We start from the raw sequence: 24807 nt of genomic DNA, 5'->3' as shown, positions 1-24807 counted from the left end.
AACATGTGCCAAAGGTCAACTGTATCCACCACGTGAATGAGCAAGGATTATTTCTCCTTCAAAGTAGAATGTGAGTTACTGCTTCAAAGTAGAATATGAATTAAAGGTCCGACACCTTTGAAGCACTAATACAGCAGAGATCAGCTACATGGCAAAAAAAAGAAATGTTAGTCAATATAAGAGATGACCAGAATCAGGGTGATCATGACACATGACTGGGTAAGCAACAAAAAGACAGACATCTAGAGCTGAAAAGCAGGGGAGCTGATTAATGGATTGTAAATATTTCAACTGGAGAAGAAAGGGGACAATCAACTAAAAGAACGGCATTTTGACATATCTGTTGAGGTTCCCAATATCCTCAGGTATCCCAGTACATATATGTGCATGTGGGTGCATATATAAAAACCAGTCCAGTAATGAGAATGGGACAAAATACAAGGATTTTAAAAAAAAAAAATTTAATGTAATAGGAGGAGAATATATTTGGACTTGGGTTGCCAGAGGTGTCTTTATAAGAAGCAAGGATAAGCTCCAGTACACCAGGGGCAATCATGCCCTTGGGAACAACAACGGACACAGTAGCTTGGAAGTACCGCGTTTGATAAGACCATTCTCCAGCTGACATTCACTTATTTTGCTCCATGAGGCTCAAAACCCATGTTTCAAGGCCCAGTCATGGCACATGGCATACTGACTAAAGTAGTTTCCTACAGAACTGCTCAGGGTCATAGGACCATTGCTCATTTTGGAACAGCTGCATTCACAAGCATGAAGCAATCTCAAAGTCACTGGGTAAGCAGAACATGTATTAACAAGATGCGTATGACACTAGTGCTTACCCTCTCACTTCCTTTCTGTTTAGAAATGAGCTAGATGGAGCTTTTAGGGATTATAAAGATCATACATTAATGTGAATTGCTTTCTTTTTAAACTAGAGCTGCGTACTAGAAGTACGTTTGCATTTAGATTCAAATCTGAATGCACAAGTGTTTGTGTCCAGTGACCCAAGAGTAATCACAGTTGCAAAACTCAGTCTGAAAGCAAAATGTTCAGAAGTCCAGCTAGAGGAGCAGAAAAGTTAAGCTTCTGGGAAACGCAGATGTATTTCTGAGGTTGCACTTTCCCTGTTACCCTCACAAAGAGGGAGGACCTTTTGTGAGGGGACTGGAGTCCAACAATATGGAAACAGAAACATCAGATTACATGTTTAGAATCTCCTGGCAATTTTCCTACCAAATGTGCTATGATTGTTGATAACGTGCTATTGTATTGGCAGGATTGTTTGCTTCTTCAAGAGGTCAACTTGTACGAAGCCAAGTTGCGTCAAGTTCTAGTTGTGTTCCAGATGAAGCAGCACAGTCTGCCTGCCTGCGTTAAGTTTTACAGTGGATCTGCTTTCCCACATCAGACCATTTAGTTTTTTTTCCTTTCACATCAGCATGTCTCTCTCATTGCTCAAGTGTTGCTTCACTTGAGCTGGGTACTTCGAACAGTGTGTACACCAAAAGAACAAAACCGATCCAGTAAGAAAGGAAAACCTGGTCCTGCAAGGATCAGCCATTATGCCCCCAAGAAGTCAAATATGACGACTTTCAAGGCCCAAGATAAAATAACTTCCTTTTCTCTCATGAAAGAGAATTAAAAACATTCATATTTCCATAAGTGCTTTTCAGAACGTCAGCTGGTGCATTGCAAGCAGTTTTCTTTGTTTTCAGTACTCCAGAAACAGCAACCTGTTCTTGTTATCATGGTTCAACACTCCTCCTGGACAGAACGAACACACCTTTAGATAGAAGCATGGAAACTTTGACCAGTCAAACCCAGGAACCTTATGCTCACTTTAAGTCTGAAATTATTCAAATGAGTTCTCAAGATCAAGTCCAAAAAAAGTAGTTAAAAATGGGTTACTCTTTGCTTACCTTAGTTATTCAGTAGAGACAATGACTTCAGTCAGCCAATGGCAGCTGCTCTTTATAACCAGCTTAACTTTCTGAATGTGCCGATGTCAGAGGATCACAGAACCGTTTGGGTTGGAAGGCACCTTTAAAGGTCATCTAGTCCAACCCCCCTGCGGCGAGCCGGGACATCTCCAATCAGATAATATAATGCTGTGTGCTTGACCCTCCAACTTCTGCAACTGAATGGGCACACCTGGAGCTCTCCAAAGTTGTTGAGTCTTTCAGATGCAGTGTCCGAGCACACACTGTTGGTTGGACCACCTAGGCCTTGCATATACACCTTGTTTCTGTTTACTAAGCTGCCGCCTTCTTCTCACAAGCAACCTCCACATTGTTTCAATGTCATCACGTTCTTTAAATGTATTATTTATTTTTTTTTTACTTAAAAAAAATCTTCTGCATGCTTTTTCACAGTACCTGGCCTGTATGAAGTGGAAGATTCCTAAGACAGGGCAGGTGTTTGTGGGTAGGTAATTTTACACTTATTTTCAGCACATTATACAGCTATGAGAGTCTGGAGACTAGTTTAGTCTTAGCCATTACTTTTCAGTTTCCAAGAGTGAAATCCAAAGGATCCTCACATAATGGATGCCCCCAAATTAACTGCCCGAAATAAGCCTTCCCCTCCAACACGCTGTGCTCTTCCTCGCTTTCGGAAAACTTCCCTATCGCTAGCTAACTGTCAGCTGTGCAGTACTATCTGCAACAGTTTCATTTTGCAGCACGGTATTTCATCTCCCTTTTAGGGCTGCAAGGACTGTAAGAGAATCAGCACACAAACTTCATTGTCCTCCACTTCAACGCAGCTGTGCCAGCAGAAATACTCAGTGCCTCTCTCATGAAGGCAGAGCTGTCTCTGGCTGGCACTGCCACCCCCCTCCCAGCTCCCGCCTCCTCCCACACTGACTGTTTATTGCTTCGGCATCTGTAGCGCTTTAGACTGAAGAGTTAAGTAACTTTGCAGCCACTTGAGCCATTATTAAATGAGAAGAGATCTGGATGGATCAAACATTCTGTCTTTGGAAAAACAAGGAACCTCTCTTCATCAGTTATAGAATCTTCCTCTATAAAAGGGGAAAACTAGTTAAAATATTTCTTGTGACAATTGCTTTACTGCTTTTTCCTACAGTTCACCTAGCTTGGCACATTTTACCTTAGGGGTATTTACAAATATTAGTTTCTAATTTCTTGCTGCGTAATCTAAATAAGCAATTTTAACAGCTAGACAGGGCCAAACAGCAATAAGCTTTGGAGGGGTGGCAAGGGAACTTTGCCACAGACTTACTGTGATTCAAGAAAGAGTGTGATGCAATAATTAAAAGATTATCTGTACTTCTAGACATCTACTAACTTCCAGGTCCCTTCACTCTCCATAGTGTAGTGCCTCTGTACTTTTCTCTGAACAGGCTACTGCTTCCTGACAGTCCAGGGCACTGCAGGTGTATGTATATATATACATATATGTATATGTGTGTGTGTGTGTGCACGCGTGTGTGTATAATCTACTCTTAGTCTGAATTCAGAGGAAAGCAAACTTAGAAATACAAAGTTCCTGGACAGCCATGATCTAGGGCAAGTGCCTAACCATATCCAGCGATTCAGTGAACAGCACAGTCACTATTTCCTCTTTGACAATGTGTCATCAGGAAGATTTCACAGTGTATTGTAAAAATAACTCCCAAAACAATTTGGAGGAGACTTGAAAAAGAAGCTTTATTCTGGTCTTAAAAGGGAAACCCCATGGATTTTCCAAAACCATTAAAACGCATCTGAAATTGCAAAGAGGTATGTTGTTTACAACTCACTGGTGTAGATGTAAAGACGAAACTCCTTTCTCGAGGAATGCCCTCCTTTGGAAGTCACTGTGATTAAGAGCAGATGTATCCACTTGGCCTCTCATTTTTTCTTCTACCATGGTGAATGGTGAGTGAGGGGTTACGCAGACACAACTTTTGCCATGAAGAGGATTCGGTAAGATTCCTTAATGTCACCACCTTTTAAGGTCAGGAGGGCTGTCACAAGCAGAGGGTCATCGGCCTACAAAAAAAATCCACACATAGAAACAACCTATAATTTTTTGTACATAGAACAGATTAGTTGATCTCAAGTTATAAACTATGTATTTTATATCTCAGTTGTAAGCCAGTTATAGCAGTTATATACCAGTTACCCCAGTTATCGCTATACTCCTCTTCCCCCTGTGTTGGCTTTTTGATTTCCACACAACTTTCATATTGCAGAAAATACAGTAGCCATGACTAAGCATTCTGTCTCCAGATATCGTCACCATGTTACAGCCATGACAAATGGGCACAGCAGCAACAGCGTATGCTGCAGTGAGGGCTGGGGAAGAAACTGATCCTGTTAGCCATCAGTTCATGTTAAGTCTTGTGTAACAACCCGTGGTTACCAAGAGGCAGGATGTCAACCTGATACATCATGCCAGGAACTCCACTGCCTTCTTTCTGCACGTGATAGCAGCAATCTTTTAATTCTGGAACAAGCTACTCATTCCACCATCCCACACACAGCTCACATCAAAAAGCAGGGGAGTAAATTCTTTCAGTCTCTGTGAATACCCAGGAAGATGAATCAGGAAGGGCAATCACAACCCTGTAGAGATGTTTGGACCTCAAACCTAGGCTCTGCAATACAAAAAGGCAGTAGTAGCCAGGGGAACAGGGTTCATAAAACCGTTCATAAAGTGGAAAATCTAAAAGGCCTCACTGACTTCCAGGAATATACCAAAGGAAAGGCAGCCCACAACCGAAGGAAACATGAACACCGTAGCAGAACGATCCATGTAAACTTAGTATGGTGTCAGCAGGAATGCAGGTTTTCCTGCACAGGGGGCACTAGAAAGCTCACTTCAGTGTGATCAAAGCTGTGTCTTTCAGAAAACAGCAGCAGCATTTTGGCGATATAATGCAGCGACCTGTAAGAAGTTATTCTAAATACTGTATGATGCAAGCGACTAAGGCTTGTTCTTCTCGTCACACAGATGAATGGAAGTCCACGGTTAGGCAGCAAGCCTCCAAATCATACATAATTTCCTGGGTTTTGTTCTCATATCAGTTATACCAGCTTATCCTCCCTTAGGTAACCACATGTGTTCTGTCATCCTAAAGTGTCAAAGCAGCGCACGCTGCTGACATCCAAGACTAGCTTTCGTATTGCTCCCGCAAGTCGGTGCGAAGAGCTGCCACCCACTGCCCGTGTAAGCAGCAACACGCCGTAGCACCCGTAACTTACATCAAAGTCAGCAGGTGGCACCCAAGAAACACCAATGCGTTTTACTTGACCGCGCTCGATGGTTCCCTTCACAGCTTCAACAGTGAATCCCTTCTGCTGCAGGAGCGGCAGGCCATCAAAGCTGAACTCCACGTTCTAGGAGACACACGCCACACACCCTGGTTACAGCCAGTCCTGCTCCCTCGAACGCGACTGGTTATTACAGGCTGTACTGCCCAGATGCTGTTTGCGGGCCTACTGCTTGCCAAATTGCTCCTGCCCTTTGAAACCGCAAGTGTCCATCTTGTTCATTGCGTCAAGTTGTCACAGAACACTGTACTAAAACAACGGGATCAGATCTGTAATTTGGTTCTGTGCTCAAACTTCTGTATTTCAGAATTAGGGAAGGAAATGGCTAAATTTTGTTGCTGGCTTAGTACGATAATGCTAATTCCTCATATTAGCCCCTGAAAAAAATATTTTCTTTTCAAACACTGATGCTTTTATAATGTAAAGTTTATCAGAAACCCTGAAAGCTGTATTTTTAAATTTATATACTCAATTTTTGACAGACAGAACTAGCAGCTATTTATACACTGTCAATATTCCTTACAGCGTCTGACATGAAACCGCACTTTTTATTTTATTCACCTTCTTCGATGCAAACTGAGCTGTCTTTATAGCTCCAACTTTCAGTTCTGTCATTGCTGGCACTGGAGAACTCTCTCCCTCGATGTACTCCAGAATGAGGAGAATGGACTTCACTGGTTCTTGTGGCTCTAAACAAATGTGAATCAAGTAAACTTTGAGACTGTCAAAACTGAGCTACTAGCAGTTTGGAATGAGCAGAATTTACACCACGATGGTTCAAAATGAAGTGATGTTGCGGCAAATTCATGAGTTGGCACGGATAAGGAGAGCCTTCTTAGAGAGTTAGTGAAGAACTAAGCAAAAGGAGGTTTTGCATAATTTGCAATTGCAAATTGTAGTTGTTAATTCTTTATCAAGTTTCCTGCTCGTTTTCTAGCCCCATGGCACATACCGTGTGTGTATTATATCCCTACTTGTGTATGGTATGTGCTTGGATTTCTTTATAGCTCAGGAGACAGGAGTTGCTTATATACTGTCTCTGAACACAGATCCTGTCCAAAGAAATCAAGGAAGGATAAATTCAAACCCCTGAAAGTGTGTCTGTTCCGTAACAGTACAATCAGGAGAGTCCAGGATATGTTGTTATATATGACAATCTTATAAACATTTTATACAAGTCAGAGAATTGCTAGAAAGCAAATACTTTTTAATACTTTGTAGTAGTATCAAATTATAAATGTTTTTGCAAGGTAAGTTGCAAAGATAGAAGATTGTCACCAAGATCTAACTGTATTAAAATTAAGAGAAAAATCTTTCCTTAAGAGAAAGTTTCCTGCTTTTTCTGTGTGTGTTACGAATACAGGCTATACCACAATGCTTATTTGTTCCGATTCTGGAAAAGTTGTCTTTAATTTACTTTTCCTTAAAGGATGAGGAACATGCCCACGTCTCTTCAGTCACTGGTTTGCAGTAGTGTAAGTGGTAGCACATTACCTCCCTGCAGCGCTGCCTGCGATGACACAGGTAACGTTACAGCCAAGGACTCAACGGGCACATCCAGCGGAACGCCCCCCTCCACAAACATGGGATGATCTCTCGCTGCACCCTTTAGCAGCATCACATGGGCTGTTTTCTATACAAGACAAGAACGCTTCAAATGCAGGTTACAGCTTAAGTACGGATGTGAACAGCATGCTGACACAACAGGATCAGATGCACAGAAATCATTACATCGTTTGCCTGTATAAATGCCAAGAGGGTCTGCACGCTAATGCAAGCATCCTGCATCCCTTGTCGTGTCCACTCAGGCACTCCTGTTTTAAATAACCTTTCATTCTTGGGCCATGTGCCTCAGGAGGGGACTGGACAAACTATTTATACCAAAGCCACTAAAGGCGGCAAAACTTTGCTGCTGCCGAACTTGGCTAAAGCTTGTGTACTAGGACCAGTCTCCCTTCATCTTCAGCTTAGCCCTATTTGCATTCTTAACCACAATTCCAAAGATACTCTGGAGACAAAACTTGCAAGGAGAGAAACAGTACTTACTTGCTCACTACCAGTTTCTGCTCTGCGTTTGCAGTGCCTGCTGATGGTCATTAGTTGGCACTCTTAATTAACTTTTGATCAGTCTTTTTTGGAACAGGGCATAAAGCCACCTGCTACGCTGCCAGCCTGTATATCCTGGCTTGGGCTCCATCTAAGCTCAACTGCTGCTCTACAGATGGAAACCTCCCTCCTCATGCTGAGGGACTGCAGAAGCAGCTTCCTGGTACTCAGGGCACCTGCCGTTTGTACCGCACAGGCGTAGCTCCACTCTCCACTGCCGTTACATGCTACTTGCAGAGAAACCACTTGGAGCCATGCTCAGCAGTGTGGCAGCAGCCTAGCTCCCATCGCCTCCCATCATTTACACCGTGCGGACAGCTGGGCAGACAGGACTGAAATCCCAGGTCACTATTGTTATGAGTTAATAACTGAATATTTAAAACCTGACAAAAAAAGTCAGTGGGCCCCAAACCTACCGTCTCCTACCTACATCAGTTAATCTCAAAGATAATATTTCTGCCTACAAATGCTGTCCACTAGATATAATTATTTGAAACTCCTACTAAGACCCGTGCTGATAAAAATCACAGTAGGTCATATTTAGACTTTGATTTCATCATCCAGGAGTCTCGATTGTTTCACCTTGCCAAAGAGCACAACCTTGAGACGGTCAGAATAGTACAGGCTTTCATGATCTGGACTGAAAGTAACAACGAAATCCTGACTCTTCCCAGCAAGAATTTCTCCTTCTGTTGGAAAGACGCTGAACACACTTAAGCCATTATAGTTCTGTGTTCCTGGTAAATAAAAATGAGGATACGAATAAGTTTCCGTTTCACTTCTTCATGTATTTTAAATCCACTTAATTTTTGTTATAACAGTAAGAAAGACCTGATACATGGTTTTGCAGCAAAACAGGGTTTAGAAATACCAGATAAATCCATCTAGCAGTTTAATACATTCATCTCTAGAGGAACTGAAGCAGAATCACCTAATGTGTTTTTACAGAGCTGGACATCCCTAAATATAGTCTTTAATATGCAATTAACTGCGTGGGTTTACTTAGATTCCAACGCTAGTATCTCCTTACTTGTGGATATTTGCTCAGGCTGCATAAATTTACAGCTACCCATATTGAAAGAATTAGTACAGCTCCTACTGGGGAAACAAAATTGTGTCTTTAATTTCAGTGATGTGATGCCCCAGGGTTTTGACAGTTGTGTAGATCTAACAGGACAAAGTGATGCTGCTTCGTACTTCGTGAGTCTTTAACAAAAGAAAAAGAAAGATAAAAGAAAAAAAATAAATTTACCAACAATCTCTGTTCTTTGTGAAGAGGATGTAATAAAGGATGGAATTCTCTGCTGATCTTTGTCCCTTGTTGGTGAAAGCGAATCCAGCTGTATGGAGTACTGCAGGGCCAGGGTGGAAGTGTTCTGTATCTGAGGACATTAATTTACACAACAGCATTCCCGTTAAGAAGATTGATTCTCAGGCCTGTAGGATCCACAGTTTGTGAACTGGCTGAATTTAGTCTGCTGCATTCCTGCACTACTGTGTCCCCAGCTGCCTCCGAAAGCATGCGTTATTGCCATCCATAACATGTCACGGCAGCCCCCGCTCCCCAGCAACAGGAACAGGCTCCTTTTCAGAGTCTTGCAGCAAGTAATGTATTTTGGTTATTGATATACTTCGACAAAATCTGACAGGAGAAAATTTATGGCTAGGTCTTGCCCTTCTTCTGAGTCTCTGGGAATCAGCAGTATGAATGAGTGAATCTGTTAAATATCCCTCGACTGTACCATGTGCTCTTTGTAGGACCAGATGTGCCTTTCACCCATGTACCTCTGTCACTGCTTTGCATGGACACAGAGCAGCCTCCGTTGTGATAGCAGTAATGGACAGAATAAAGAAAGAGGACAAATATTTCTAACTTTGGTGAAAGCAAAGCCATTTCTGACTTCACATCCCTCTGCATACTGGCAACATCCATAACACAGGACATTTCTTTTTCTTTTGTAGAAGGAACTGGATTTCTATTTTTTTTTTTATAGGCTGCAGGTAGGACAGAAGCAGCTAAGATCTTCCCACACAGCTTTTTCTACCTTTGGCCTGAAACTGTCTCAGCATCAAATCCCGCTGCCAGATGTGCTTTTAAAGATGTGTTCTTTCGTCTACAGTTTGCCACACAGCCTTACGTTCTTGCCAGACTAGAAACTACAGAACTCCTCTTCCTCCTCACAAAAATCGCAGATGAGCTTTCTGGTTCAGCACAGAGGGATTTACCTTGAACGTGGAAGTCACCTTCTCTCCAGGTATGACATATCCCATGTTGAGTACTTCTCCCACAGAGCAAACGATTGATGGCATCACCCCATGACCAGCGATACTGAGCTTTAGATTAGTTTTTGCCGTCCGGATGTCCAGCATTTCGAAATACTGCCAAGAAGATGTCTGTGTTAGCCCATTTGCTGAAGGAAAACATCCCCCACCCCTCCAGCTGCCCCCTCTCCCACAAATGGACCATTACTACCAAACTTCTGGATTTAGTGCACAGAGAAAGATTCAAGTGCTGGGAAGAGCTATCACAGGCAAAGTGTTTATTATTATACAATTATACAGCCTCATCCCAGGCACTAATATGTGTATCTTACACAGCCCGATACATCTCTGTCTCTCCTCCTTTCCCCCATTACTACTGTATCTCTTACTCACCCATTTACTCTCATTTGGGCAAAAAGAGATGATGATGGGTTTATTTTCACCTGGCTCAAGCACTCCAACCGGTCTGACCAACACGAAGGGACCATTGGGATTCAGAACTGAGAATCCTAGCTACAATAGTGCAACTCAAGGAAAAAAAGTTTATAAACAAAGATTGGGAAAAAAAAATATAAGAACGGATTCTAAGTATTATTTGGACCAAAGGCGTATAAACCAACCATCTATAAGCTTTTTCAGAGATCAATAACTAAGAGAAAAGAAGAAGTAATCCAACTGTTTCCGCCCCCCTCCCCGGAATTCAAATAGCTGCAAGATCCTTTTCCAGTTAATAAGATATCTACGTAACTCCATTTTCAGATATGCCTGGAATGGGTCATTAGCCCCGTAAGATCCAGGACATGCCTTCTCCTGTATTATCCCACACAGCTTAAACCAGAAAAGCTGATGTAGGAGCCTTTCCTTACAATGTATTCAAGAGTTCAGAGAAGCATTGTGCAAAAATTGAGTTGTTGGTTCTGTTCCACACATACGTCATACTGTACTGAAACTAGCTTGGTCATCAGTACCTTCTACTCTTTAGGAAGTGATTAAGTGCTTCTCAAGTTTGACTCTATGCAGAATTATTTCCAGTTAAAAGGGTGGAACACAATTAGCTTTCCAGCAGATCACCTAGGCTTGTCCAATATATTCTTCACATCACCTCTTGCCTCACTCTGAAAGACGCGCATTAACTCTGAAATCTGCTACCTCCTCCTTGCTTTAGCATCGAACCGTTCCTACAGATAAAGGCTGAAATTGAACAGAAGCTGCACAGTGGATTAACTTACATGCTCCAAACAAGGATACTTCCAGCTTCTCTGGGGTGATATTCTGTATTGTAATTTGCTTCATCATTCTGTGGCCTGACAGGAAAGAAAACAGTTCAGAAAGTGATGACATTCACTCAGGAACTACCATTCCTCCTTTTTACCCATGCCTCTACCAGGCCCAAACATTCATTCCATTTCTATGGCTAATACATTAGTCAAAGCTCATCAAAATTCTTTCAAATTTGGACAGTCACTTGTGGAGCTCCCAGTTCCATGTTTTAGGATCAAATCTGCTTTTTACCCACTTCATCTGGCCAGAGAGGCTCCTAATTTTCCACCTAAGTACCTATTACAGGGGTTATTTCTATATTGACTTTTGAAAAATCAACTAAACAATGTAAAAGGAAATGCAAAATTACGCTAAGAAGCAATGAAAGTCAGAAAAAAATCCAAAACTTTATTTCAAATTTCATACCTACTGCAACCTCACCAAAATTTACGGTGTTTTTTCCATTCTCTGAAGTGACCACAACAGATGGTGCTACAGCTGGACAGTGCAGCTCCAAATACAAGGTGTTGTAAGGGCTAGAGAGATAGTAAAGAGGTATTTGCTCTTGGATCACACAAATAAAAACTATTGTCAGAAATCTGTTCTTACATTGTTCGTATCACAGGATATCATTAAATTGATATTACAAAACAATACATAATTTTTTTTTGCATATGCCCAAGCAGAAACACGACTACATCCGACTAAAACTTTTCGTACAATTATTCTTTAAGTTGCTTTCATATTCCTGTGTTTGATTCTTAACCAACTCGGGGGCTGCAAGCATGCAACCTATGAAGCAATTAAGATTGGAAAACAAATCTCCTCCCCAAACAAATAAATTTACATACCCACCATTTCCCCCTTCAATTTCTGAACTATCACGAATTGCACATATCTAATTGGAAATACCTGCAGCTTAGGTTTTCAGAGCCTTTCTTTTCATTGATACGTCCACTTGCAACAAAGCATGGTACGATGTATTTTTCAAACCTCCCACTGAAACTCCTCATCAGGAAAGCCTGGGCTGCCCTATAAGCATCAGAACTAGAAAATCCAGGAATAAGAATCATCTTAGTAAGTGCGAGAGCAAGAAAATAAAATTAGATGCCTAGTGAGCTATTTCTCTTTACTCTTAGTCATACATTCAAAGTTGAACGTAACAGTGAAACTAAGCTACTGTCTTGGACCCACCCTACTACATGGTTTGCTTTTCTTGTCAAAAGAGAATAAAAATTATAAACCCAGATAATAGACGTCACACTAGAAATTGTAAAATCCTCAATACAATTTCCTTATGCTGAATACATGTAGTCTTCCAATGTCTTCCAGTACTTCTACATGATTTCAATGATGGGAAAACACACAGGATAACATTTCTGTAACAGAATACGCTAAGCGATACTTCATAATGGGAATTTTAGAATAGAAATTTTATTTTTATGACCTGTACCGAAAGTATTTTAAAATTATAATTAATGGATTGCAATGAACATGGGATTTTAGTAAAAATTATGTAACATTTAGTACAGCTAAATGCCTGGTGATTAAGCGTCCATTTACTTCCAAACACTTCAAATTTTTCAGATTAGGCAGAAGTGTTGTTCTAAAAAGTTGAATTATTTGCTAAACAATGGACCTCAAGTATCAGATTTTCCATCTAAGTATCCAAAGTTCTAGATACCACATGCTCTTAATGTTAATTCTCACTCAGTGACCCATATTGTAAAATGGCTGTTTAAACTGTACATTTTACAGCATCACTACATTTGCAGGACTGTAAGCCTTCAAACCAAGAACAACAAAAATATTTAACCCATAGCCATGGATACGGGCCATCAGATGGTTTCCATCTGGGGTGAATGTATTTCTCTGTTAGACCTATTCAGAAAAGGTTTATTAGTATTAATTCCTTTTGGTAACTAAGTTGACCTTTCTAGTTGCCCTTTTAAATGACACCCATGTGGGTTCAGCTAGATTTACCCGTACAGCCACATCTCATGCTTTCTGATATATTCTTTGAAGTCTTCAATCCCTCTGATGCATAAAGGGATTCTTTGCCTTACATGAGAGGGTACAGCTGTGTGGCTTAAAAGCAGCACTAATTTTGGAAACAGCCTTTGCAACACAGCTAGAGCTATTTCTTCCCTACAGTGTGCTTTCTTGTCTACCTATAGGTTTTAGTAGATTTATTAAACCACTTATAAAGAGAATGTTGTCCACATGGTACAAGATGCTTTTGCTGACTTACTCAGGCGTTAACTCTTGGGATTTCGGTTGTTCAGAACCATCTAGAGAAGTCAGGTATTTGCTGCGTCCATCCCTTACAAGCTGTCTGGAAGACTGCCTTCTGGTAATGGAAGTGCTCAATTTCTTTCCCTCCCTCTTTTCATCTTTCTCCTTTTTCTGCAAATACACACACAGAGACATTATATGCTGAGGGTGATCACTGATAATTCAATTAAAACATCAGTTTACAATACACAGTCCCTGGTCCAAGGATACAGAACCTAGGAGGTGATAGAGAGCATGAAACCAGGTAACAGCAGTGGGATTACAGTAACAAGCCATCGACAACAGCAATTATTTCGTACATTTCTAACTATCTAAAATGAAGTTGAAATGGACATATTTTACCCCATCTTAAATTTAAAAAAAAAAAAAAAAAAAAAGAAGAAGAAGAAGAGTTCCCCTATCGGAACAGATAAAAGACTATCTCTCTTGGGAATTTCACCTATTTATCTTCTAATTAAAGACATCTATAGGTGCTCATATAAATTAACTGACCCACAGCATTGCATATAAAGTCCATGTATGCAGCAAACCCGCAAGAAGTGTAGAGAATTTTATTTTAAAGAGTACTTGCAGTTAGCATGTGCAATAAATTCCTCTAGGAATGCTTTGTGCTTTTGAAATTGTTAGCATGAAATTAAATTATTGCTCAATGAACAGACGACACATTAAGTACAACAGCACAGTCATACTCTCCTCCTTTATAGGCAGGCCTTACATGGATCATGAATTTGGGTTTCATTAATATGCAAATAATTTTATGATAAAAATACCATCCAGAGAAACAAATATCTGGAAGTAACAGACCAACAGCATGTGCTAATTCTTAGCGTTCCTTACTTGTATTTTTGCCTCTGTCGCAGCTGCTCTGCAAAGCCTCCGAACTGCCTCTTCTCTGATTAGCTGATCTGACAATGTTGGTCTGAAGGACACTTGAATCAAGCTTTTCTGGAGTGTGAGAGCACACGCAAGAATGATAGGCAAAATTCAGCCCTCGAACATGTGTTACACCTACAGAGCTCAATGGGAGCATATACATGGCAGCAAAAAAAACTAAAAGAAAAAAAACAAACAAACCAACATTTTTCTTCCATGTGAATAAGATCATCCTAAGGATAAGGTCACCTGCAGGTTTTTTGGAAGTCCACTGTGTTACAGTGGGCTGGTTTTACATGACTAATATTTTTCTATATTTAAACATTCTTCAAAAAAATCATAATGACAACACTGAGGAAAGAACATTCAGGGTGAAAACTCCCAAAAAGCATTAGCCAGATTTGATGGTTAACCCCTCACATCTGATTTTAAACATTATTTTGAACAACATATTCCAGCTATTCTAATAATAATTTACGTTTTGAGCTTCTTTTACAAGTGACAGCATGTGTAGGATGTAGATGATCAAAAGATTTGGCAGAACACTTGACATTTCAAATGAATTTACCTTCCCAGGCGACACAGTTCCAACAGAAGGTGTAATTGTGACTGGACAGTCTTCTGGCACACAGAATTCAAACGAAGTGGGTCCAACAGGGGCAGCTTCCCCATTGCCAGCTCTTGGGACAGCGTGCGTAAAGTGGTTGACACTCACATGGGAATTCATCACATACAGTGTTGCCGTAGACACATCGTTTAAAGCTGTTGCAGCAAACTGAACTAAGGAATGAGACAATTCAAGAGGTGGGTGGACTCCAACTGCTCTGCATGACAGCTTGAATTGTCTAAAAATAAACACATGATAAATTGTCTCAGCATAAAATAGTCTCTTAATCAGCCCGGAAAATAGGGAACTAATCCTGTAGTCCCTATTTAAGCAGAATTTCAAGCTTGCAGTGGGAATTTTGCCTGAAGATGAACAATAATACTGTCTATTTTTAATGCACAATTGGCTAGAGTCCCTACTTGAATTCTTCCTCTGTGAACTTCTGGAAATACATCCAGTCAAATCAAAGTTTATGCCATCATTATTTCAGTAGCATTAGCTTAATGTATGAAGCATTAAAAAAAAAAAAAAAAAAAAAAAGGAAAGAAAAAACCCCAAACCTTCAGTAATCCTGCCAAAAAAGCAAGCAGAACATTGCTGGTTAAGATGACCTGAGGCAAATTTCCAGCTTGGATACGTGACAAGGATAAATTTCAGGTGGGACTGGAAAAGTCATCTCGGTAAAGACAGACAGATAAACGAAGGATGAAGCTAACAGGTATTGAGCAACTCTTATCAACTGCAGAATTCCCACCTGCCTTGCATTTTTATCCTAGCCTTCCCTCTTCAAAGTATGCAGGGATTTAATTTCTGAATGAGCTTAACAGGGGAAATCCAGCGTGATTTACACTTCTAGACTACCTACCACTCGGTCAGTTTCTCAACATACCTATTGATCTCTGTCTTGCAGGTTAGTTCAAAGCTGTACTCTTTTGCCTTGTTAGCTTTAAATATTATGTCCAGTGTCAGGCTTTCAAGGGGAAGAAGAATTCCAAATCCGTCATTGGGTTGAATCTCAACAAACTTCAAAATGGCAGGATAAGAAATTATTAGTTAAATTATCAAATTATTAAATAAATTTAACTAAGATACTACTAGCAAGACAATAAAATTTTGTTATTAAATTTACAAATGTCAGGAAAACTGAAACCTTCTTCTAGTGAGAAGCTTTCATTTCAGTTAGTGACTAGTGTCTGACTTCAATCTCAAAGTAACTTGAAAGGCATTAAATCCACTAACTCAGACTTCAGTAGAATCTCTTCCCCAGCTTCTTATCATCTATGGTAATTACCTTTCTCTAATTATGTTTATTTACTCTTCATAGACAACTGAATGAAATATGATAAAAACTTCAACAGCTCCCCCTGTACCTTTGAAGAGCTGATTCCCGTATGATGTGCAGATACCATCGTGACAAGTACCAGTTTAACATCTACAAATACATATTGGTTTGTGTTTGAGCTGATAATTCAGGAACATCTCTCCATCACGTTTTAAGCTAATCATGAAATATACGCTGTGAAGTAAAGCTTTAACAAAACTGAAGATACTAATTTATTTTAGCTAACTCCTTGATTTTCATCCCTAAAACAGCAGCAAAAGGGAGAATGCCTAATTAAATGTCAGGTTCCTCTAGCTCTAATTCCAATATGCCAAACCATTTCACACTGTGATCATCATGCTATTATGAAGCTTGAAAAGCTAACATTTTTCAGGGAAAAAAAAAATAATTCAGTAGACCTAGCCCACATGAAACTGGCAGCTCCTGTGATTAATTTAGCTTCCACATCAACTTACAGTCAGTCAGAAAATACCTAGGCACGGTTCGGAGGATGATTCCCAAGAAGCAGTTTGGACACGGCCATCATGCTTTGAAGACAAAGTGTTGAGGCATTTGGATGCAAACTGTGCAATATTCCTCAGACTCAAAGCCAAAGCAATTTCCCTAAGCTTGTTATATTTTTTTAATTTAGTAGTATAAGAGACCTGTGAGTCTGAGAGAAAAGTGCACCAGGTATTCTGTTAGTAGATTTCTTGGTGTGAAAAAAAAAAAGTATTCTAACAGGATAAAGTTAGCCTAATAATGTTTTGTAAATGAGAATAGTAAAATCTCCTCAAAGATCCTAGGATTCTATGATCTTTACACTGCTTGGAAAAATGCTTTGGGTATAATAAGATGAAGCGTACGCAAACCAGTATCACAACTGGTATGTTTCTGCATGTTTCCACAGTGCTGTATGCAGGAGTATTTCCATGGGTTTGCAGAAACAGTCATGATTTATTTACACTCACATGGAAACATGCTTTCATAACAATGAAATATATTTTGATACAAGAGGTGTGTGTGGGATAACTACATACCTCTGGAAGTCCCACAAATCCAAACTCTTGTGGCAAGATGGATTTGTTTGTTAGCATGACATTTGCCTGCACAGCTTCATGGATTGTGCAGTAGCCAAAATTGATTTGTGCTGGACTTATTTCCAAATCAGAAGTGGTAACAATTGCATGGACAGTAACATTAACTGTCTTAGCCTGAAAGAAATGCAAGAGCAGAGGATAAAAACCTCTATCTGTAGCATTGTAAGAACAGGATTTAAGTGAAATGTCATCCAAAAAGATAGCTGCAAAAAGGTTATTCTACTCTGTTCCTTGACAGCATATATAAATGTAACATATTTATCTTGAACTTCAGCCTCATTGTTCTCTAGGCAATAGGAAATGTCTCTTTGATAAGCAAAATTTTTAAAATATCCATATCTCAAATTCCATATGCCAGAATGGAATCACACCTGTATCTCCAGGAAATGTAAACTCTAAGAATATGCAATATCTGCAGCACAGATGAGAATAAAAAGATTGTGCTATGGTGTCTGATAACTCTCTGGTACAAAATAAACTACTAGAGAATAGAGGAGCACTACCTAGGAAGTATTTAACTTTCTGTATTGTAAACACGCTGAGAAGAAACTACCAGATCTGTATTATCACTTCAAGCATCTCTTACTATTGTCATAGGACTTCAAGGAGTAAAGAACTAGTCTAAGATCAGGTATCATTGAGCGAACAGTCACTAAAATAGTTCACATCTATTGTCAGTCTGATAACCAGCATAATAAAAATCACCAACCTTATCCACAATCACTATTGCCACTGGAACTTCGAGAACTCTCGTCTCCTCATTAAAATAGCTCCCTGCATCTTCAGACAGAGAGCGCCTAAAAATCAAAAAGTAGATCCAGCCTTAAAAATATTTTTACTGTTTTCTAGCTAAGGGGAATAATAAACTTTTGGTGGATATATTTCTGCACAAAAAGAAAAACACAAACCTGTTACTTAAGGTCTAAAAGTTTTCTTATTCGCAGCTTTTAACCTTAACACAGTACCTGTGCCCAAACAGGAGTATTCACATATATAGTTGGTTAAGCATCAGCTGCAGTGCTCCACTGAAGTGCAACTAATATCTTGTACGAAAGATATATGCAAATACTAGGGGAAACGGTGGAAGAAAATGCCACTTAAAAATTAGTGATCTATGAAGTTCTACCTTCCCACCAAGAAAAAGGCGACTCTGTCAGATCAGAAATACTATGGACTTGTCACAGATTTCCTATAGAATGGCACACCTCCAGACAGCCTGCTCCGAGCAGCTGTGCAGGGATTGCCAGGGCGTCTAGCAATGAAGTTATAATAATTGACCTTATCACAGAATCATAGAACCGTTTGGGTTGGAAGAGACCTTTTAAAGGTCACCTAGTCCAACCCCCCTGTAGGTTAACGTATCACAAAGCACAGAGACACAAATAAAGGGAAACAAACTTGGAGATTATACACCAGATTAGTAATTTTTAAGAAATGCGGGTTTTCTGTAGCTGAAGCATCTTGCTATCACAAGCTCAATTTCAGAGTTTCAAGCCAAGACAATACAAAAGCTCTAGCATTTTTAGCTTTGTTGGTCTATTTATAGTGTCTTACAGCACCAGAGGGAATTGCTTCCTGTTCTTAGGTCTCCACAGTGATCATATTCCTGCTGCTACTGCTGGAATTGCATGCAGTTTTTTAATGTATTGTTAATGAATAAATAGCAGCTGCTCAGTCACCATAGTAATCTGAAACTTTGCTGGCTGTTATTTGGCAAGTATGAAAAGTGACTTTAGAAGGTGATCTTCAAAGGTATTGCTAACTTGTTGAAAGACAGGAACTGGAGTTAAATACAAGGTAGGAATAAAGTATTCAGCTTTCGCTTTGTCACAGGACATCAGAATAGCAGAAGAAATTAAAATATTACAGAATGATCCAGCAGGGAAAAAAATTGTAACTGTACATCCAGTGACAAACTCTAAATGAGCTGTTATGCCTTGGGGCAGAGATGCTGAAACCCTTCAGACAGTTCTCTGAAAATGGCTTCTTCACGCTTAAAAGCAATTAAAGAGAAGCATAAAAGATAAATCAGATTTAGACTGCCAGCATCTGCAGGACTAGTTCCAAGTGCAGAAAAACGACAAGATGTGGTATTTGGGAATTCTGAAAGTCAGCAGATTAGCGAACTGTAATAAATAGAAAATAAACAGAATACGTCAAATAAACAGAAAACGTCTGCTTCAAACACCCAGAAAGTTCTGAGTATTGTAACATCTGACCAAGCGTTTCAGTGTGCACAGAATACTCGGGAGAGCTTCCCAAGCCGTCAGTCATCTATCTGTTCATTTACTACTGCTGAATGAGCATTTCTTTTCACTTTTCTGTTACTTTTAATATAGCTACTCTATTCATGTAGCTTACAAGCTAAGTCAACGAGGAGGCATTTACAGAAACGTGTCACTAGCTCAGTACTTCACATCAGCTTGCCACAAGCCCCTTCTCTGTCACAGACACACTTCCCCTGTGTGTTAGGTCTTTTAAAATTGATCTGTATACTGAAACAGCCAGATATTTCGTGTGTCAGAAATGCCTTAATCTCATCAAATCTCCTTTCTGAAGCTTCCCCATTTTTCAAAGGAAGATTAACATTCTAAATCCAAGCTATGCTTCTATCCACTCAGTAAGTGTAACAGTGCTTTACAGCATCTGAAGTTTAGGAACTGAAAAATGTCATAATAATGGTTACTGTTGTCATAATCTGATGGGATTTGAGATGTTGGAAGGACTGTAAACACTTTTAGTTTTTGAATACTAACCTGGTGAAAATTTCCAAATCAGTGATTAGACACTCAATTCAGAATCCAGAGATGCCAAGCACATCAGTGAAAATCCAAATATACTTACATCAATGGGAGTAGATAATCTGTGTGAAAAAGCAGCAGGTTTGCAGCAGCAATCCACGTAGAAGCTGTTGAAGTATTTGGCCATACACCAGAATTAAGATCTATGTAATTTAATTTTTTTTTGGAAAATAAATGTCCTTCTAAATTATTTAGGATGGCAATAATGAGGTAAATAAAATTAAGTGGTCAACAGGAGCTCTTGTGTTTGAATTTTTAAAAACACGAATTCTTTGTTTCCTGTAACTGAGTTGTTTGTATATGCAGACATATCATGAAATGGAGAAGAGAAACTTGTTGGGATAAGGCTTTTAGCATCTTAGAAGATGTTAGATAAAATGCCACATCAAATTCAAGATCAATGCATTCATACTCTGGAGAAAAATGTACATTGGTAGGAGGCATCCGAACAGGAAGCCCAACTTTTCTTACTTTAATTAGCAAGCACAGGAGTTCTTGTCCAGAAATTATTGAATCAGTGATCCATGAAGTAGCCACCTGCCTAGATAACCTCTCTGCTGTACAAGAATAGCTTCCCCACAGAAATGGGAGCAGCCTACCCGGAATGCATCGGCCAAGATTTTCACACGACTGCTGTCACCACAGGAAAAGCATTTTCTCACAGGTATGTGATCCAAGTCAATTTCCTCCTTGAGCATCTGGCAACTTTTAAGGGAGAGTGAGCGGGGAGACTAGGACTGCATTGACACCAGCAGCGTGCAGTCCAGCCTGCTACAGTGTGAATGAAGAAAAAACTTTGACCTGCTCAGGCTTTTCACCGACAGCCTCCTACAGATATTGTCTTACATACTGAAAAAAATATTGCTGTTAGGTTACCTGGGCAGAAACTTCAATTGCACACTGAAGGATGACTGAGCTTGAATGTAACCGGTTTTTGGAAGCAGCTCCATGTGCTTACTCAATTCTTTGCATACTTCAAACTTCAAACGCAGCGTGACTTTTGCTCTGCAAACAGATCAGACATGCTTAGGTGGCTTTGAGGCTACCCATACTGCCATCTCAGCAACATTTGCTCTTGGATTTTGGTCCCCCCCTGCCCCTACCTGTACATCTTTACATTACGATTATAATGTAATTCCAAGCTTCCTTTGAAAATGATGGACATGTAAAACTGCTACAGCAAAATCACACAGTTGTGTTCTCTTTTAAGATAAGTATAGAAAACAAGATTTTGGAAGTACTGTAAGTAAACCCAGCTGTATTTCAAGTAATGTACACAGCTGATTGGAATATAATTGAAGTGCACCACAGTGGTAAATCAGGTCAGGGGAAAGTTAAAGCCAAATTATTATGAAATACCAGCTAATTAGTTGCTCCAACACACATTCCTTCTGTCTGAATCAACAGGAAAAACTCGGGTAGTGTTCAAGACAGCTAACTCATCCTAGCTGCAGCACGGAACCCACTCAAGGTGGAAAAGCAGCAGTTGTCTCGTAATGCTGGATGTAGGTTATGTAACAATTGGTGGTGGGTGGGATGCAACAAATAAGAACCTGTTATTCTCTCTGAGAAACAGAAAAACGAAGACCAGCAACCCCTAAATGGGGCCAAGGATCCCTCGATGCTGCTTACGTGGCTAACAAGCACTCGTTGTCCCAGCCTGTAGTCAGAAGAATCAAAAGAACCTGAAAGACCATAATACACCTAAAACATCAACTTGCACCCAGTTTATGAATTCCATTCATCCTCATTATTGTCATGATGATCTCAAAACCTTCAACAAAAAAAAATTATCTCAAAAGCTTCAATAACAAAAAAATAAGTCTGTACAGGCAGGAAAAAAACCTCAAACTCTGGGGAGGTTGGGGGCCTATCTTATGCCAGAAATGCACTGAGCGTGCTGCTGCTTTTGGTTTTTCTCCCCAAAACCATGGTGACTTCTTTTAAATACATGTAATTTCACAGCTCTCTTGTAACTTCTCCTCTAACGGCAGAGATTCTACAGGGCTAGAAGTCACAGTGTGGCTGCGCTGGTACTGCCAGTTCCTCTGCTAAAACTTGTGATCAGTTTGCCCTATGAATGGCATTTTGGAAGCTAGGAAACATCTCCCTGTTTACTGAATTCTGGCCATATTATAATACAGCGATAGCAACAAACCGTAGCCTGCTTTGGAATTTTATCCCTATGTGCAAAATTGCCAAGCAATTTACAAATATTTCAGCTTGTCATTTTCCTTCTCTTGCACTGGTTTACAAGCTGTCAGTCCAGATGGTCTGCTCTAAATCAACAGCTATAGCATGTGGTACCGGGAGCCTGGAATGATTTCTGACTGTTGACAAACCGAGGGAACTATAAACTACTTCATTAAATCAGTGCAGATTATAACATGCCAAAGAAATTACTTTTCAAAGTGATTTACACTGGAGAGGATTCTGATAAGACACTTTCACCCTTTATGCTGCTTATTTACGTTTCCCGACTACTGTATTCTATGTGACCAGGAAAAAAAAAAACAGAAGAAAAACCTAACCAAACCAAAACCAGTATTAACTAACATTTGGCAATTCTACAGAGTTCACTGGGCTGCGTAAGTGCCAGAGCTATCTATCAGTCCTGAAAACTTGATCTCCTGCTTGCGCTATAGACTACAATGTCCTAGAGTGCAGAAACAATAAGATACAGACAAGTTCTGCTCTGCTTCTGTCAGGTGTTTGTGTGCACTGGTGGTGAAGGACACACTGGTGATCGTGACACACCGTCTCCCTCAGGGCTGGCTCAGATTCTGCCCCGAAAATCTAAAGAATTCTCTTGCTACAAGTTTGAAGTTTTTTCGTCTTGGTTTTTTCTCTTCTATAATAGTTAGGAATTGAAGGAGAAATTTGCAAGAACATTCCTGAATAGCAGGATTATTTAAGTATCTAATTAAAGTATTTAATTAAAGAATCTATGTTCTAGAAGTTATGCGAATACAATTTCACATCTACTGGATCTGAATGTTAGTTCTCACTAGCTAAGGCACTTCAGCAGCTGTTAGACAAGCAGTCTTCTCAGCTGGGCTGCAGTGACCTTCCCGCTGTCTCCTTCAGTGAGTGGCTGCTACGAGCATTGGTTCAGACAGCGCTGTAGTAACTCTTTAGTTGATATACAGTTCACATGTAAAGCCGCTGTAACAAACCATTATCTTTGTTTGTATGTTGACAGCAGTTTGGACGCTTTTTTGCTAGCCTAGTAATTGTCCTTGGCGCTGGATCCTTTGTCTGTGCGCAGTTCCAGACTACAGACCTTAGCGAGACTGCCTTTCCGCAGTTTTTCACTATTGCAATTAAAATAGAGCCACTCACCAGTCTAACCTAAGAAATTCTTCTTGACTGATAGTAATTTACAGCTATTTCAGCAGTTTAAATTCATTCTGTTTGAGAAGTGGTTTGATGTGTGCCATGTAACAATGAGGAATCCTCTGACACAGGCTACAGAAAAAATTAAACAGCTACCAGAGGAAGAAACTTCTCAGGCACCACATCTAACTGAATGATGAAATCTATGTATTTTTGCAGGATAAAAAGTTGAGACATGATATTCCTGCACATGAAACACTGAATTTCAACCCAAATCACTGTATAACAAAGACAATTATTCCTAACTACAGGGAACTGGGTGACAAATCAAAGACTTGATTTGCCAAGGTGCTAAGGACATATTATGTGCTCTTAATTTAGTGAAACTTGGTGAAGTATCATCAGGATTTTTCTCTCAGTTAAGAAGTTTTGCCTTAAGCAATTTGACACCTTCTATCTTTGGGATCCCCTTGAAATCTTACGTTTTCATTAGGAGAGTTATTCTGCTTCTACACTTACAACTTTTATCCCTGGGTTATCTAGACCAAGTAAAATCACTTACGTAACAACTTGTGGTTGTCATATCTGTAAGCTGAATTTCTGAGATAACAGCTTTACTCATTTCTTTCCAACTGCGCGAATCTCTGCAGTCAGTAATTCTGGTAAGAGGTTTAGAATTGCTGCCTTCTACAGATCCACTCTCTCCCCCACCCTCCTACAAACCCACCCCAATCCTATTTAAATAGAATCTAAGAAATGCAAATTGTTGAAATAAGCATTCAGTAGTGACTGCATTAGGTAGAGGGAGGGCACACACCACCTGAAGACAATTAAGAGAGTAAAAGTTCACGTAACCACACTCTAATAGCATGAAATCTCTGGGAGCCAATGAGCTCAAATATTATCTTTATATTGCAATGCAAACAGAACCAGACATCACTGACCTGGACTACAGAAACACCCAAATATTTTTTCCCCTGTAACCTGGTGTTTAGTCACTACCTGTGCACTTACAAGGTATCTGCCAGCCCAGCGCAGTGCTCAGTGCCTGTATGGGTTCGGAGGAGTTGGACCCTTCCCCTGTCACAGTAAATGCAAAACGACTGACATAATTATCCAGCATCATATCCCAAGTCTGGAAAGACTGGGAATTGACCTTCTCAATAAAGAACAGTTAGCATGAGGCTGGGTTCCAGATCATAAGTCTCTCATGGATTTTAAATAAAGGTAAAATAGCTGAGAAATTATAAAATATTCTTTCACAAGATTTCCTGGCTCAATCAATTATACCCAATGTGCACTTTATTTTAGACACACTTATCTCCCTAATGTTTAGTGTGCAAATTCCACATGATGAAAGTCTGTGGAGTGGCTATTCCCTTGGGATTTTACAGCTATACCACAGAACAGACAAAATGGGGAATCTTGTAGGAGTGGAAAGGCACGTACGAACTCAGATACGTCATAGCTACGGCTGGTCTCGGAAATCTGGGACAGTAGGATACCCAAGTCCATTTTCCACAGCAGTGTGGAACTCTGAGGGCTTGCAACCAGGATGTCCTCT

At 40.0% G+C, this 24807-nt stretch overlaps 2 protein-coding genes across 2 annotated transcripts in view; one reads left to right on the top strand and one right to left on the bottom strand.

The window, feature by feature from the left end:
* The window catches only part of GABRD (gamma-aminobutyric acid type A receptor subunit delta), a 107315-nt gene that overhangs the window by 30425 nt on the left and 52083 nt on the right, over positions 1-24807 (top strand). The gene's annotated exons all lie outside the window — the stretch shown is intronic.
* The window catches only part of CFAP74 (cilia and flagella associated protein 74), a 47084-nt gene continuing 25921 nt past the window's right edge, over positions 3645-24807 (bottom strand). The window contains exons 21-38 of the mRNA XM_086764660.1: positions 20784-20912; positions 17816-17903; positions 17047-17220; positions 15575-15708; positions 14647-14923; positions 14043-14150; positions 13162-13316; positions 11823-11957; positions 11337-11446; positions 10899-10954; positions 10044-10163; positions 9615-9767; positions 8641-8770; positions 7971-8125; positions 6777-6915; positions 5844-5971; positions 5214-5348; positions 3645-3998 (exon numbers count right to left, since the gene is read on the bottom strand). Coding sequence (XP_086620786.1) covers positions 3897-3998; positions 5214-5348; positions 5844-5971; positions 6777-6915; positions 7971-8125; positions 8641-8770; positions 9615-9767; positions 10044-10163; positions 10899-10954; positions 11337-11446; positions 11823-11957; positions 13162-13316; positions 14043-14150; positions 14647-14923; positions 15575-15708; positions 17047-17220; positions 17816-17903; positions 20784-20912 — 2428 coding nt within the window. The 3' untranslated portion in view covers positions 3645-3896. The remainder of the gene's footprint in view (positions 3999-5213; positions 5349-5843; positions 5972-6776; positions 6916-7970; positions 8126-8640; positions 8771-9614; positions 9768-10043; positions 10164-10898; positions 10955-11336; positions 11447-11822; positions 11958-13161; positions 13317-14042; positions 14151-14646; positions 14924-15574; positions 15709-17046; positions 17221-17815; positions 17904-20783; positions 20913-24807) is intronic.

This window comes from Chlamydotis macqueenii, chromosome 21, assembly GCF_036417535.1.
Source record: "Chlamydotis macqueenii isolate bChlMac1 chromosome 21, bChlMac1.mat, whole genome shotgun sequence".
NCBI lineage: Eukaryota > Metazoa > Chordata > Aves > Otidiformes > Otididae > Chlamydotis > Chlamydotis macqueenii.
The sequence above is the reverse complement of the archived record's forward strand: the minus strand, read 5'-3'. Positions and strand labels throughout refer to the sequence as shown.